The sequence below is a fragment of the Galleria mellonella genome, unplaced genomic scaffold (genome assembly GCF_026898425.1).
Source record: "Galleria mellonella isolate WM207_F2 unplaced genomic scaffold, CSIRO_AGI_GalMel_v1 utg266, whole genome shotgun sequence".
In the NCBI taxonomy this organism is placed as follows: Eukaryota; Metazoa; Arthropoda; class Insecta; order Lepidoptera; family Pyralidae; genus Galleria; species Galleria mellonella.
In genome coordinates, this window is record NW_026442061.1 from 4,339,111 (window position 1) to 4,357,020 (window position 17,910).

Below are 17,910 nucleotides of genomic sequence, written 5' to 3' on the forward strand. Positions count from 1 at the left end.
TCTACGGTCTTTTATTCAGTAATATTTAAATAATTAAGTTAATAAACGTAAATAAGCTTCACTGGGTAATTAAATTAATAAAAAGTTAAACTCCCTTTCGACAAGGCCAACATAATAAAGATGAGAACGCTTCCGCTTAACTTAGCCTCTTGATATTTGACATAAACAAAGGTTATAAGAAAGGTAATATTTTATAATTGATTTTATTTTTAATTATACGACTCATAGCGAGAGTTAATTCGTAATTATATCATTTTTATATAATAGTCCCGGTAGTAGTAAACCAGGGCTATTTGTATCTAATAGTCGGAAGTCCTAAACGAACACATTACGTTTATCCAGGTTTGAAAGAATAACGTAAATAAAACCAGATTATGGTCACACTAGACAGACATTTTAGTAGGGCCATGTGGTCCATCATTCTCACCTCTTCCTGTATCCATATAACTTTATTAAACATTATGACAGATGTTTAGTATACTTATAATTATGTCGCAAGAACTTTTGCAGTTTATGTATGTGCACTTTGCAGTAATTATCATGAAAGTTAATAAGGGTAACAAGGCCAGCGTAATCATGCTTTCCTCAAAGTTCCAACGTGTGAGTAGCGCCAGGGGCACCATAGTTTCTGATGACGATGGCAGAGTTATGTTTACAGACAATGCTTGTCCCATGAGATAGGTTACCAACTATCATCTCTCATAATGTATAAAACTTCACCTACTGTGTGTGAATAAAAAAAAAATATTTATAACAAAATTATTTATTTATCATTACTATCTGTATCACCTAAAATTAAAGGGTTCTCGTCGACACCTGTTATAACAACTTCATATTGATTAGTACTGTACTTTTTCATTTCTTGCTCAAACAATATATTATTTATAGCTTGTTTTATCATCGACTGAGTTCTATCATCGTGTTTTCTTAATGAATCAGCAATATATTCGCCGAAACTGTCACACTCATCCTTCTTTCGTGACAAATCAGATTTTCGTATTAGTCTTAAAGTTTCTAGAATTTTACTGTCTATTCTGCTGCTCGAATTAGCGGGGGCTTCTCTAATAATTCTACGTTTTATTGTTTTCGTGAGACGTGGCTTATGAGTCGTGTATTTATATGATTTTGGTTTCACATACGTTTGCACGACTGGTTCCTCTTTTATGATAATCTCTTCATGGTCCTCGTCGACATCATGGTTGTTGTCATCCGATGTGTGCTCTTCAAAATCCTCTTCTATACGGGAGTTATTTGATTTCTGAAATAAAAAATATCTATTAGATTTATTTTCTAATCACCTGTATAAATTTTTTAAATATTAAAACTTTCAATGTCTTCGTAATATACGTTGACATTTATATAAGAATATTACCTATACATAATTGTACATAATACTATTTTTTGGTGGATTAATTTAATTTTACTTTCAAATATTAAATTTCAGTAAATTGTGTACTTCGACCTCAACTAAGGTTAGCGTTTCTTCACCTAACATTATTTTTGTTCTCAAACGGAGCGAAGTGATAGGAGCTTACTGTTAAAATTGTATTGTCAGGCAGCCGTGAAATGTTTCACAAAATTGAAGGTAAACATTGTTGTAGATATTCTAAAAATAAAAATTAAACTGTTGTCTACGTAACATTAGAGATAAGCTAATCTGTTAGAGATATTGATAGTATCGGTAAGTTATTGTACCAAAGATAACTAATGACTGAAATACAATATCATACGTAAATATAAATCAGGTTATAATCTGTCACGTATTCCCAAATAGAAATTTCCTTAAGATGGAATTTCTTATTTAATAAGAACAAAGAACGAGAGTTAAAAGAAACGCAATATCCAACACAATTCGTGAATGTAGACGAGAAAGGAAAGAATAAACAATGATTATTTTTGAAGAAAGGATTCTTGTAAAATTATACATTTATTATATATACTAAACAAATATTGATGCTGTAGAGGAAGAACGAGGATTCGCTTGCTTGTTTCAATTCCAATTTTAGATTAAGACATAGGAAAGTCTTTGAATAAAAGATTTGTTCTTCATTCACAATTTTAGCCATTAGTTAACCTTTTCAGAGCGTAGGCTCTACGTACTGCCAAAAGCAATGGTCCTGAGCTACCTATATTTACTGACTTTTGCAATGCATTTGAGGTCATCCCTATTTTTAGTAAAGGATCGCCTGACTTTGCTTATTTGTTTGCGCCAAATCAGCACTCGAAAACATTAATTCTATTCCTTAATCTAAGTCAATTAATGACCACTAAAACTGTTTTCGAGGTATACTTAAAATCTTGAAATGTCAACATCACTAAACTTGGTTTACCATTGGGTAGAAAATCACGTTACACTCATAAAAAATATAGGCAAATTGGAAACTCCATCCTTATTGAAGCCATTCAGAATATTCAGGGAAACAACACGTAACACAGGTAAACAAAAAAGTTAAATTTATACTGTTTATTTTTTTCTCGTCTGTTATAGAAGCAACGCCTAAAAGCCTTAGCTGTTATTACAGCAAACAATATTGGATGGAAACGTACAAATGATAGCACTCTAGAAATTACAGGCCGACAAATTATAGGTCGCTTTGTGTAAGATATACTTTTTGTGTCGTATCGTGTACATGCAAACATTGTTACAATGTTTGCTGATTAGTGACTGAGTCACTTGACCTTCTGCCTTTAATGTAAACTTGTTATTTTTCTCTATTTTTATATAGATATATATATATATATATATATATATATATATATATATATATATATATATATATATTTTTTTTTTTTTTTGTTACTTGGAATCGCAAAGAGAGTGATGGCAAACATCGCTTATGACTTGAATGCATGAGTTTTTCCTCCACGAGAATTATTAAGAATGTACAATTTTTTTTATTGCAATTAGAAGGGCAAAAGCTGATGGATCATCCAATGTAAAGTGATTGCATATGATATCACAAAATACACTGTGATGATCCTCAGGAATGGCGACGCATGGGCTAGTTTAGTGCCCATTCCTGTGGACTGTTATTTTACCACTCCTACGGTAGAACAGATATATTCTTGTGGTCTTAATTTTCTCTTTTTACTAGTAGGACCAGGAGGAATTATTTTTCCTCCTGGTCCTACTAGACTACACCTTATGTGATCCTACCGCAATTATACCTCTTCTCCCTCTATCCAAAATATCCTTAAAAAATTTAAAAGAAGTTATATAATTTATAATATTTTCTTTAAATTAATCATTTATTATTCCTTTCTATACAAAATATCCCTAAAAAATCTATTTTATATTAATTTCTTTTAATTACTGTTGTCTATATTTTACATACTAGGAGAGCAGAAGCCAGTGGGAATGAAATAAAAGATTGAATAGCAAATCAAACATTTTTGAATAAAGGGATATAAAACTTAGTTCTATGTAAACGAAGTCGAATGTAGCAACTAGTAAACAATATGTATATAGGTAGGTAGGTGCTTAGGTATAATTTTGTACGAACTAACCCGATCAAGGTTAGTGCTTATCTACAATTCTATTTGATATCTTAATACCAATGGTATAAATGTTATATTTAATCAATAAACACTTTTAGGTATTGCATCGGTTTTGTGCCCAAATACTGTGACTTGGGAGAAAGGAAATGTTAGTAATGGGGTCCAACAGCCCTATTGCTAGTAATAAATCCTATCAGGTCGACCTCCACGCGGTTCCCCTTGGAAACCATCATGGTTTATTCTTAAGAAATTCGTCGTGATAAGCTAACAGGCCTGTTTTCATCTTTACCTCTCACTCTTCACTAGGGCCTTAGTAATTGGTAAATATTTTTTGCCTGACACCAGAATGTTGATGATGATGATGACTCTGATCTAAGATATGATAGAAACCCATTCGTTTTTTACTCGTCTGAATGTAACTCCATCTGGTGTTAAACAGCCTAATGGTATTTTTTTTTATACAACTAAGAATGGCAAACAAGCTGACGGCCCACCTGACGGAAAGTGGTAACTGTCGCCTATAAACATGAGCAGTACCATGGATATAACAGAGTATACTGTTTCGCCCATGATACCCCCCCTGCGTTACCATTCCTGAGGACTCAGGTGTTATTCCTCTGTACCCAGTAAATTCACGCCATATCCCACCCTTCAAACCGAAACACAGCTATGCAAACACAACTGCTTCACGGTTGAAACACGAATGGGACAGAGGTACCCAAGCAATCGACTTTTGTACAAAGTCTCCCTCTGGTATATAGTATTATTAATATATTGTAGTATAATATTACCTGTTATCTTTAACTCAATATTCCGATTTAGGTGAATCTTCTTCACCTTTAGAGGTCAAAATAGTATATCTACACAAGTATTAATAACTTACCGAAAATATTCGAGGAATGGAAGCCATTTCGTTTACGAGTTATGGGCCCAGAAGCCGTGACATAGTGAGGTGGGTAGGTTAGGTTACCTTCCCACAGACGGATAGACGTAGCAAAATATAATAAAGTTTTGGTATTATTATACATAACAGTACGTTTTGCTACAGTTTTTGCTTTAATTAGATAATGGAACCGATTCTGGAACGTCATTTCTCTAAACCTAGTATTCTAATTTGATATTTTAGCGTAGTTACTGTTTAAACAAAATTTATAATTATTTAGACTTTTTTTTTTGATGGGTGAAAATGATGTAGTAACCCCGCCCGCGCTAACGGGACACGCTGGCGGAGCACCAGTGAAGGGTGATAGATGAGAATGAAAACAGGCCAGTTAGCCCATCATGATGAATTCATCAGGAATTAACCATGATAATTTCCAGGGGGAACCGCGAGGAGGTTGACCTGGTTGGGTATATTGCTAGCAATGGGATTCTCAGTCTCCATTACTAACAATCCCTTTCCCCCCAGCGTATCTATATTTCTTGCTTTTTAAATACTGTATATTTTCATTCTTGTGTAACGTTATGAGAACCTTTTTTAAACGGTTTTATTTAGCTCGACCTGTAAGGTATTTATTTATTTGGGTCAAAATTAGAAATTGGAATTTAAGCACCTTCCCGTTGTCAGATTGATCTGAAATTTGGTACACACATTTAATTTAGATGACAATACAATATAATAAAATCAATAACATTATAAATCTAACATGGCCGCCGATACAAAATGGCGGATTACATATTTTTCCTTAACCCCCGCAATATGGGTATCAAATGAAAGGGCTACACTAGTAAAACACGATGATTATATCAAAATTTAAAATTCAAGATGGACGCCGTTCCAATATGGCGGACTAGGTACATATTTTTCCACAACCACCACAATATGGGTATCAAATAATAGGACTACACTGAGACACCCAGACACTAGACACTCGGACACTAGACACTCAGACGCTAGACCCTCAGACACTAGACACTCAGACACCCAGACCCTAGACACACAGACACACAGACACTAGACACTCGGATACAAGACACTCAGACACTAGACACTCGGACACTAGACACTCAGACACTAGACTCTCAGACACTTGACACTCAGACACTAAACACCAGACACTAGACACTCAGACACTCGACACTCAGATACTAGACACTAGACACTCGACACTCGACACTCGACACTCGACACTCGACACTCGACACTCGACACTCGACACTCGACACTCAGACACTAAACACTAGACACTAGACACTCAGACACTCGACACTCAGACACTAGACACTCGACACTCGAGACTCGACACTCAGATACTAAACACTAGACACTAGACACTCAGACACCCAGACACTAGACACTCAGACACTAGACACTCGACACTCGACACTCAGATACTAAACACTAGACACTAGACACTCCGACACTTGGATACACGACACTCAGGCACTAGACTCTCAGACACTTGACACTCAGACACCCAGACACTAGACACTCGACACTAGACACTCAGACACTAGACACTCGACACTCGACACTCGACACTCGACACTTAGACACTAGACACTCAGACACCCAGACACTAGACACTCAGACACTAGACACTCGGATACAAGACACTCAAACACTAGACTCTCAGACACTTGACACTCAGACACCCAGACGTTAGACACTCAGACACTAAACACTAGACACTAGACACTCGACACTCGACACTCAGATACTAAACACTAGACACTAGACACTCCGACACTCGGATACAAGACACTCAGACACTAGACTCTCAGACACTTGACACTCAGACACCCAGACACTAGACACTCAGACACTAGACACTCAGACACTAGACACTCGAAACTCGACACTCGAAACTCGACACTCGACACTCGACACTCGACACTCGACACTCGACACTCGACACTTGACACTCGACACTTAGACACTAGACACTCAGACACCCAGACACTAGACACTCAGACACCCAGACACTAGACACTCAGACACTAGACACTCGGATATAAGACACTCAGACACTAGACTCTCAGACACTTGACACTCAGACACCCAGACGTTAGACACTCAGACACTAGACACTCGACACTCGACACTCGACACTCGACACTTGACACTCGACACTCGACACTCGACACTCGACACTCGACACTCGACACTTAGACACTAGACACTCAGACACCCAGACACTAGACACTCAGACACTCGGATACAAGACACTCAGACACTAGACTCTCAGACACTTGACACTCAGACACCCAGACACTAGACACTCTGACACTAGACACTCGACACTCGACACTCGACACTCGACACTCGACACTCGACACTCGACACTCGACACTCAGACACTAAACACCAGACACTAGACACTCAGACACTCAGACACTAGACACTCAGACACTCGACACTAGACACTCAGACACTAGACACTCGAATACAAGACACTCAGACACTAGACTCTCAGACACTTGACACTCAGACACCCAGACACTAGACACTCGACACTCGACACTCGACACTTGACACTCGACACTCGACACTCGACACTCGACACTCGACACTTAGACACTAGACACCCAGACACTAGACACTCGGATACAAGACACTCAGACAATAGACTCTCAGACACTTGACACTCAGACACCCAGACGTTAGACACTCGACACTCAGACACTAGACACTCGACACTCGACACTTAGACACTAGACACTCAGACACCCAGACACTAGACATTCAGACACTAGACACTCGGATACAAGACACTCAGACACTAGACTCTCAGACACTTGACACTCAGACACCCAGACACTAGACACTGACACTAGACACTCGACACTCGACACTCGACACTCGACACTTGACACTCGACACTCGACACTCGACACTCGACACTCGACACTCGACACTCGACACTCGACACTCAGAAACTCAGACACTAGACACTCAGACACTCGACACTAGACACTCAGACACTCAGACACTCAGACACTCAGACACTCAGACACTAGACACTAGACACTAGACACTCAGACACTAGACACTCGAAGACACTACAGAAACTCAGACACTCACACACTAGACACTCAGACACTAGACACTCAGACACTAGACACTCAGACACTAGACACTCAGACACTAGACACTCAGACACTAGACAATCAGACACCCAGACACTAGACATACAGACACTGGACACTCGGATACAAGACACTCAGACACTAGACTCTCAGACACCCAGACACTACACACTCGGACACTCGACACTCGACACTCGACACTCAGACACTAAACACTAGACACTCAGACACAAGACACTCAGACACTAGACACACATCTCACCAGATGGATGGTGATGATGTGGTCTTAGACGAAGCTTGTGGACCCGAGAATAGCCTATTCACAATTGCTTTAAATTAGTTGTGATTATTTTTATTATTAAACGGTTTTATTTAGCTCGACCTGTACGGTATTTATTTATTTGGGTCAAAATTAGAAATTGGAATTTAAGCACCTTCCCGTTGTCAGATTGATCTGAAATTTGGTACACACATTTAATTTAGATGACAATACAATATAATAAAATCAATAACATTATAAATCTAAGATGGCCGCCGATACAAAATGGCGGATTACATATTTTTCCTTAACCCCGCAATATGGGTATCAAATGAAAGGGCTACACTAGTAAAACACGATGATTATGTCAAAATTTAAAATTCAAGATGGACGCCGTTCCCATATGGCGGACTAGGTACATATTTTTCCACAACCACCACAACATGGGTATCAAATAATAGGACTACACTGCAGAATACTGTCATTATGTCAAAATTTCAAATTCAAGATGGACGCTGTTACAAAATGGCGTATTAGGTGGGGGCATGATTAGTCGTATCGAGAACAGTTGCGTCTAAGATTGTGTGACGTTAGAGGGGCAGATAAAAAAATAGGTAATTAGATACCTCGTTAGTAAGCGGTAGTTATACCACCCAAGTTAAGGTAATAGGTTAAAACGTGCCGAGGACTGTATGGCATTAGGGTGGATAAAAATGTAATGTCGTAAGCGCTTCCCCCTCAAGATTGGGCGCATCTTGTTGTATATTAAGCCTTGCCCCTTTACTGGACTGCGGAGGGGGGGGGGGAGGGGGGGAGGTCGACCGTCAAAATGCCCCTTAATCGTGGGAACAACATGGTAACAATAAACAAAAAATACCAACAAATATAAATAAGACTGGAGGCTTACCATCAGTACTTGAAATATTTGTAGGTGCAAAAGTAATGTTGCGGCCCAACATTGACGTTACAAAAGGATTGGTAAATGACGCTATAGGCCACATTACAGAAATTTTTTGGTCTCAGTTCCGTCGAACCCAAATGTACGAAACAGATATATCATCAGTTTTAATTGACTTTGGCACAGACGGCATGCACGTTATTTACCTTAAAGCCATACAGTTTCCAGCAAAATTCAGTTATGGTACGGCTGAAAAAGGATGTTGCCCTTAGTTTTGTCATGAGCATTCACCGTCCATAAAATGCAGGGCAGCACCGTCGACCATGCAGTAGTATATTTGGGCTCAAAATGGTTTGAGGAAGGACAAGCGTACGTGGCTCTAAGTCGAGTCAAGTCTCTGGAAGGGCTATGTATTGAGGAATTAGATTGTACTAAATTATCAGGTAAGAAACCATGTAATAATGATGCACTGAATGAATTAAATAGAATGAGGAATATTCGGTAAACAATTTCACTACTAAAAACTAAAAACAAGAAAATAAAAATCGGTAAAAAAACTTTTAAGTTAAACGGTTTTATTTTATGTGCACTGAAAACTACAAAATAAATAAATAGTTACTTACCTATCAACCTACGTAGGTGATCTCGGTCATTAATATCTCTGATGGTAGTGGTTGTCATAGCATGAACCATGTCAGCGGCCGAAAGGCAGTTCATGAGAGAACACTGACACCAGGGTTTGCTTGGTAGGTAAACTAAGCAGCCCACACTATAACAAGTAGGTATTTTGACCTTCTAGTTCAGAAATATTTTAGTACTAGGCAGAATAGCTTTTAGGCATATTAGACTAAAATAAAAACGTGGGGCCCCTCTGAAATCATACCTATAGCAGAGCATATCTTATACTTTGGTAGATCATGAGCTCGGCGTTCGCTGGTGAAGCCGTAACGGCTGGTTATTGATGGTCAAAACCTCCAGTAACGATTATAGTAAGTCGATTCAGCGGACCCTGGACTCCGGAGCTATGAGGTTTCGGATGCGACCGGGATAAACCGCTAGGATGATGATGATGACGATTATAATAAGTCGATGCAATCCACACTTAGTTTAGTAGAAAGTAATACAGAAATAGTTAATGGGCCCCACGTTTTTATTTTAGTCTAATATGCCTAAAAGCTATTCTGCCTAGTACTAAAATATTTCTGAACTAGAAGGTCAAAATACCTACTTGTTATATTGTGGGCTGCTTAGTTTACCTACCAAGCAAACCCTGGTGTCAGTGTTCTCTCATGAACTGCCTTTCAGCCGCTGACATGGTTCATGCTATGACAACCACTACCATCAGAGATATTAATGACCGAGATCACCTACGTAGGTTGATAGGTAAGTAACTATTTATTTATTTTGTAGTTTTCAGTGCACATAAAATAAAACCGTTTAACTTAAAAGTTTTTTTACCGATTTTTATTTTATATACCATTTTCACCCATTAAAAAAAAATAGATATCTGGGCAAAGAGTCCAAACAAAAATAATACACATATATGTGCCTATTTCTGTATTAATATAAAAGAAATTAAATTAGAAGACTCTCTCTGCCTATATTATCACGCCCTTTTATACAATTATACATATATTTTGTTAATCTAGTTTTTTTTTAATGGATGAAAATGGAATGGTAACCCCACCCGCGCTATCGCTATACACCGGCGGGGCACCAGTGAAGAATAATAGGCGAGGATGAATCAGGTCAGTTAGCCCATCGTGACGAATTCAACAAGAACTTCTCACGATGGTTTCCAGGGGGAACCACGTGGAGGTCGACCTAATAAGGCATATTGCTAGCAATGGGGCTGTCAAACTCCATTGATAACAATCCCTTTCCCCCCCTGTTAATCTAATTGAAATACTGAAAATCCACTTAACTCAATCACTTAACTTAATCGTTAACGCATAATTAATCAAAGAAAACAATTAATTAAAAAGAAAACAAAAAAAAAGTAACAATGTTTGGTTTAGTGAACCTAACGCGAATAACATAAAGGTTAATTACCATAACAACGGCATCCGGATTGTTATCGTTGTCCAAATGATTCGGCAGGAACTTCAGATGGTTGTAAAGAAACCACAGCGAGCGCCCGCCGCACCGAACTTTCGCTTTTTCGCGCCTGTGCGATGCGAATATCGAGTTTAATTTCTTCCTTAAATCGGCGATGTCACAGTCAAACATATTCGCCAAATCAGTCCACGCTTCGTACTTAGCTGTGTGCATTCGGTACCACTTGTGCGTATTGTCCCATAGCTCCGGTTTCTTACTATATTCCTCCACTAGTTTTATAACTAATTCGTTTGTCCATTCAACATCGGCCATTTTGATCATTAGAAATTGGGCTGTGCGTACATGTGTTTAGATTAAAATTGAGAAAAAAAAAATTAATCGTTCTATTTTCGAATGTGAGCGGAGAGCGCGAATTCGTGCCGCGCCGCGCACGTTCGGCCCGAAACGCGAACAGTGACTGTGGGGCGGGGTGGAGCGGCGCGGCGGGTGGGTGCGCGTGTTCGGCACACGCTCGGCCGCGATCGGCAGTGTTCGCCCGCTCGCGATGTTTACCTACGTCTCGTTGTGTAGTTCGTAGCAGGTTCGCCTCCAAGCCCTGTTTGCATTCGCCTGGCACCCATTGTTTTGAGTCGAGCGCGCACTGAATATTTTATGTAATCTTGCATATTTCTAGCACGTTTTAGTTCGTAGGTACACAACTATACAACTATAGATTTCCTACTTGGCCTACCTAGTTAGATGTGGTTTACTAAACATGTACTATTTCGGTTCGAATACAAACTACGTATATGTTATCACACTATGAATAGAGAGATAGATAAGAAGAGAGATATAGAGAATAGAGAGGTAAAAGTCGACAAATACTATTTTCTGAGAGCATTAAGACCTCGTTGGTCGTGATTTCGAATTTAGGCAGTATTAAAAAAACTTTTTTAACAACCTCCATTGATTGGGCAACGGTAGGTACATTCTTTTGCGTAATACGGTCCCGGGCTCGATTCATCATTCGATCAGTTGAGTCAATTTAGGATTTTTTTTTAATAAGCTTAAGTCTAAATATTTAGAGTTTTTTTTTTATGGGTGAAAATGGAATGGTAACCCCACCTGCGCTAACGGGTTACGCTGACGGAGCACCAGTGAAGGATGATCGATGAGAATGAAAACAGGCCACTTACCCCATCATGATGAATTCATCGGGAATTAACCATGATAGTTTCCAGGGAGAACCGCGAGGAGGTCGACCTGGTTGGGTATATTGCTAGCAATGGGATTCTCAGTCTCCATTACTAACAATCCCTTTCCCCGCAATATTTTGAGTTGTCCCTTTAGATGTTTTTTAAAACACTTTTCACTATTGTTCCATTTCGTGCCATACCATGGTTGTTCCAATAATTGAGATGTGGCAGGTCAAATCTCTGACTACCCTATCTGTTATTATATAGCTATTTTTATTTATTTATATACAAAGTACACATAAGGTATGTGGTATGGGTATAAGGTATTTATTCTTCACTAGCTTTTACCCACGACTTTGTCTGTGAAACCGGTATGTGTTTACTGATCAGGATATAAAGTAGCCTATGTCATTCTCTATCCCATATAGTAGGTACGTATACACTTAATTTCATAGTGATTAGTTATGCTGTAAAGGAGCTTAGAAGTAACAAACAAACATATTATCACAATTCTTAAATTTTCTGATGAATGGGAGACTGTACAAAAGTCCATTGCTTGGGTACCTCTATCCCTCTGTCGTGTTTCAACCGTGAAGCAGTTGTGTTTGCATGGCTGTGTGGTTTCAAGGGTGGGATATGGCGTGAATTTACTGGGTACAGAGGAATAACACCTGAGTCCTCAGGAATGGCAACGCATGGGGGTATCATGGGCGAAACAGTATACTCTGTTATGTCCGTGGTACTGCTCATGTCTATAGGCGCGGTTACCACTTTCCATCAGGCGGGCCGTCAGCTTGTTTGCCATTCTAAGTTGTATAAAAAAAAAAGATAGTTCAATTATTATTTCACTGAACTGATTATCGATAAAGTTTTTACAGTAATTTTAATAAAATACTATTATACCTTGGCGATACCCAAGTATAAATTAATTTTTTGTATACAATATTCACCCTTGTTGCAAAACTGCCAAGTTTCCAATCTCTGTACTAAACAATTTGGAATAGAAAATAAAAAAAATACTTTCTTACCTAACTACGTTGTCTGGTGTAACTTGACCTGTGTATTCATAGGGGCGTTCATATAAACAGAGTTCATTATAACCTGGACATATTTTAAGAGGCAATGTCCAATATAACTAGGTCCTTGGGTTTTCGAAAGAGAGGGCTATTTCGTATGGAGGAATGAGGGGATCCTGGGCTCTTTATCAATTGGTCGTTCTTCCCATTGAATGGAGAGCTTTATCAATGACTATTAGGGCTCCGTGAGCCACCCTACGACCCCCTCGCTGGGAGCGGAGGGGAGGGGAGGGCAGGGGGGCCAGTTCGTGATTAAATTAATGAAATTCTATTTTCCACTGAGGACTTTGTTGATTTTATGTTTATGGTTAAAGTTTAAATTCGATTGTAGTGCCATTAATTTTTTTAATTCTATTTACTCAACTGTCAAATGAAGGAGTGTAATGGCTTTTATTTAATATGGTTATGTGTCTAAGAGGTATTATATGAAATGATAAAAAATTTATTAGTATGTTGTTACCGTTTTCTTGACTCGACAAATATTGGGGTAGGCAGAGACGTTTAATATTCTTAAAATACAGTCTTTGGTGATTTTTAATAAGAATTAGATGTATTTGATAAAACAAATTAACATATATATGAAATAGATTATTAATTAATTAATAACTAACAATCAAAACGTTTATTCATGTGCGTGTGTGCGTGCGTGTGTGCGTGCGTGTGTGCGTGCGTGTGTGCGTGCGTGTGTGCGTGCATGTGTGTGTGTGTGTGCACGCGTATGTATATGAGTGCCTCGCTGTTAAGACGGGCTGTCTTAGAAGCAAAGATAAGTAATACTTCTTTATTTTGTTAAGCAACACAAACCAACAATAAACAAGCATATTTTTCAGAATATGTCTTATATTGTACGGGCAATAAAAAACAAGACACGAAAATAAATTTAAATATCGTGAACGTTCCATATTCAAAACTGAATACGATTTATAAAATATATCATAAATGACATCGTTTTAAAATTCGAACACATTAAAAAACTCAATCCCTTTCATGTTCCGTTGCATGCAATTTGCGAGTCATCGCAAAACGCGCGAAGAAATAAAAAAAATGTGCACCTCCACAATTTATTTCACTTTATTTCCAGCTATGGTTAGATAAGTTCGGTTTGTGCAAGTGGAAACAATAACTTTCCTCTGGATTTCCGTGCCATTGTCCAAAACTGTCATAACTTAAAAACAATATGGGGCTGAGACGAAGGGAAAGAAAGATTATGCCAAATACGCACTTCGGAATAGTGTTGTGACGACACTCGTGCCCGCAATAAAATTGTCGATATCTCTTAAAGAATAATACATTGTCAGAATAGATAAGTAGGTATTAATTAGTAATTCATGTAGACTTATAAAAACAGTAGGTATCTTTAGAAACTGTGTCATACAAAAACAAATGCAGATAAGGAATATCTGATTGAAAAATTAAGCACTTTCTTTTAAATTGTTTTTACTTCGCAGTTCTAAGAAAACTATTTTCATAATAAATAGGCGTAGATAAAATCAAATCACTCGTATATATTCTTGATAATATATTTGTATGATAGGGTTTCTGTTATGAAATTAGATATTTTTTTTATTTGCCCAAATTTCATCGACACGGTAACAAAATATTAAATTTTATATCTCATTCAATTTACAGGATACAGAGGAATAACACCTGAGTCCTCAAGAATGGCAACGCATGGGGGGTATCATGGGCGAAACAGTATACTCTGTTATGTCCATGGTACTGCTCATGTCTATAGGCGACGGTTACCACTTTTCATCAGGTGGGCCGTCAACTTGTTTGCCATTCTAAGTTGTATAAAAAAAACTCATCGTATAATTATATCAACCTTTAACTGTCCACTGCTGAACATAAGTCTCTTGCTGAGGAGTTTTACCAGTAGTTGCTATGCTTGGCATGCGGATTGGCAACCGCAGTTAGGCTTTAGAAATGTTTTAAGAGGACACTGAGGTACGATGCTACCCTTCCCTCGCGCTTCTTTAATCGCCTCTTACGGTACCACGGGATAAAAAGGGGTTGCCCATTCTATGCCAGGACCACACGGCAAATTATGTTAATTTGATATCTATTCTGTGTTAAAATATGAGACTTATCATCATCATCATATCAGCCAATTTTGTCCACTACTGGTCATAAGCCTCTCCCATAGACTGTAATGAGGAACGGTCCTGAACCACCTGCATCACCAGTAATATGAGACTAACATTTTTTGTAAAAAATATATTGATTTTCATATATTAGAAATTTTCTTTTATCGGTGTAACTAATTTGCGCATTCTTTTCAAGTTATTTCAATCGTAGGCTAAATCGGGACCATACGGCTTAACATATACTTTGTTCATGTTAAGCCGTATGGTCCCGGCATAGAATAGGCCATCTCTTTCTATCTAGTGGGTATCGTAAAGGTCGACTAAGAGAGGGCGAGTGATGGGCAGCAGTGTCCCTCTTAAAACATCTCTAAAGTCTAACTGCGGTTGGCACTCTACCTGCCAAACGTGACAACTGCTGTCAAAAACAGGGGAGGCTTATGTTTAGCAGTGGACAGTTAAAGGCTGATATGATGACGAAGATGACACTTTATTCTCCTATTTAAAATAACACCTAACCTTTCCTTTATCTGACTCATGTAATTGATTACACAAATACATGTTTATTATAGGTAATGATACTGTTATCTTTTAAATTTACACCTTTTATAAACACATTTATTTCGTAGGTTTGTATTTCATCATCATCATTTCAGCTATTATTAGTCCACTGCTGGACATAAGCCTCCCCAATAGACTGCCGTAAAGAATGATTCTGAGCCACCTGCATCCACTGATTCCCTGCAATGCATTTCAGGTCGTCACTCCATCTAGTGAGTGGTCGTCCTAGACTGTGTTTGCACGTACGCGGTCGCCTTTACTCAAGAACATTTCTTCTCCATCAGTTGTTGGTTCTTCGAGCTATGTGACCAGCCCACTGCCACTTCAGCTTACTAGGCTTGTAGGTTTGTATGAAGAAATACAATAATAAATAATATGTTCACAGTATTTCGCAACAGCACGACAACATGTCATTATTAAATGTATTATTTTCGTTCGTAATTATAGAAGGGTTACTTCGATAATGTGTGTGTTGACGTGAAATGTCAATGGCATTGTTCCGATGACATTCGGCGTCGACGTGTCATAGATAATTTGCTGTTTATATTTAATTATCGATAAAGACTAAGCCCAACACTAATGATTGCAATCTGTTCTAATTATCAAATTTCTTAATAGACTTTTTACTTCTGAGTGATGATTTCTTTTATATCATTATAAGACCAGCGTGATTAATTAAGTACATAAGTATAACCTCAAAAACATGTAGATTTTTAAACTGTGACTTTAATCATGTAGAAGTTAATATGAAACCGATACGGTAATATCAATTGAAAAAAGAATAATAAAAATCGATTTAGAACTGGCGAAAATATTGGATTATAGAAAAAATCGTATTCCTTTTTAAAAGGCCGACAGCACACCTGCAATGCCGTTGGTGTTGTGAGTGATCATGGGCGGCGGTAGTCACTTACCATCAGGTGAGCCGCATGCTCGTTTGCCCCCTGTATTGTAAAAAAAAACAGTCATCTATAGATGATGATTACGTCTTCTACCATCTATAATCCGCTAGTTTATTTGCATTTTCAAGTCATACAAATACGATATTCAACTTTTTTGTTCTACAGAACTGTCAACTTATTTTACTAGGCATATACAATTATATAGGACGCCATAACTTGAGTGTATATTTAAAAAACAATATTATAGCATATAAATTAACGCATGTGATTAATAATGTACTATCTAATGTGTTTAATGACAAAAAAAAAGTAATTCCGGCGATGCGTTACATGATAATGACTCGACCTGTTCGTGAACTTGTTTATTATATTTATGTTCTTATTACCTCAAACTCCGAATAGTTCTTTCATGTCATTATGAAGTCGAAGCCTCATTTTATTGTCATAGGAAATATTGATTGATACTTCTATTGTGTATTATGAATAAACAGGTTATCAACTTTTAGCTACAAAACAGATGAGTTTCAAAGAAATTGAAACTGTTTCTGTGGACAGAGATCCACTTAATAAAGTTTTTTTTTTATATAACTTAGAATGGCAAACAAGCTGACGGCCCACCTGATGGAAAGTAGTAACCGTCGCCTATAGACATGAGCAGTACCATGGACATAACAGAGTATACTGTTTCGCCCATGATACCCCCCTTTGCGTTGCCATTCCTGAGGACTCAGGTGTTATTCCTCTGTGCCCAGTAAATTCACGCCATATCCCACCTTTCAAACCGAAACACAGCCATGCAAACACAACTGTTTCACGGTTGAAACACGAATGGGACAGAGGTACCCAAGCAATCGACTTTTGTACAAAGTCTCCCTCTGGTAAGTATTTGAAACAGTCTTGACTAAAAAGAGTTATTTAGAAAGAGAGTAAGAACTTAATCAGGCATGCTTGGTTCTGGTCAAATAAGCAATAATGTTTTTGAAATCGATTAAAAAACTAAGTTATCTGACAATAACGTTATAGATAAAGAATAAGTATAAATAACGGTAAATCCTTTTACATAATGCTAATAATAAATAACTCTACCGATTGGAATATATATCTATATTATATTGTTGATGTTCTTAAAATAGCTAATGTCATCCCGGAAAGAACTCGACTTCCCGCTGCGTGGCTAAGAGCAAATAAAATACTCATATACTGTATTACCAATACAGTAACTGCTGCGAATATGAAGGTCAATCGGCTTATAAAAACCAATAGATGAATAATAAATAGGCTTAATAATATATTGATAAAAAATAACGACGGTCCATTAACAGAGTTTTTATGGAACAGCTTGATATGCTCTAGTCTGATGTAATAATTGG

The 17,910-nt window shown here is 37.8% G+C and overlaps 1 protein-coding gene across 1 annotated transcript; it reads right to left on the reverse strand.

Annotated features, from left to right (window-relative positions):
* Positions 1 to 747: 747 nt before the first annotated feature.
* Positions 748 to 11,305, reverse strand: LOC113513452 (uncharacterized). Its single transcript, XM_026897446.3, has 2 exons — positions 10,737 to 11,305; positions 748 to 1,258 (listed from the first exon to the last, which is right to left on the reverse strand). The coding sequence occupies exons 1-2, from the start codon at positions 11,061 to 11,063 to the stop codon at positions 764 to 766; spliced, it is 822 nt and encodes a 273-aa protein (XP_026753247.1). The 5' UTR covers positions 11,064 to 11,305; the 3' UTR covers positions 748 to 763.
* Between the last annotated feature and the right edge of the window lie 6,605 nt (positions 11,306 to 17,910).

What these genes read in the sequence shown, in the direction of transcription:
- LOC113513452 (XM_026897446.3), bottom strand. Translation starts at nt 11,063, where the DNA reads ATGATCAAAATGGCCGATGTTGAATGGACAAACGAATTAGTTATAAAA. An exon ending in ATCCGGATGCCGTTGTTATG is followed by an intron (nt 1,259 to 10,736) that starts GTAATTAACCTT and finishes TTTTTATTTCAG; the next exon opens with AAATCAAATAACTCCCGTAT.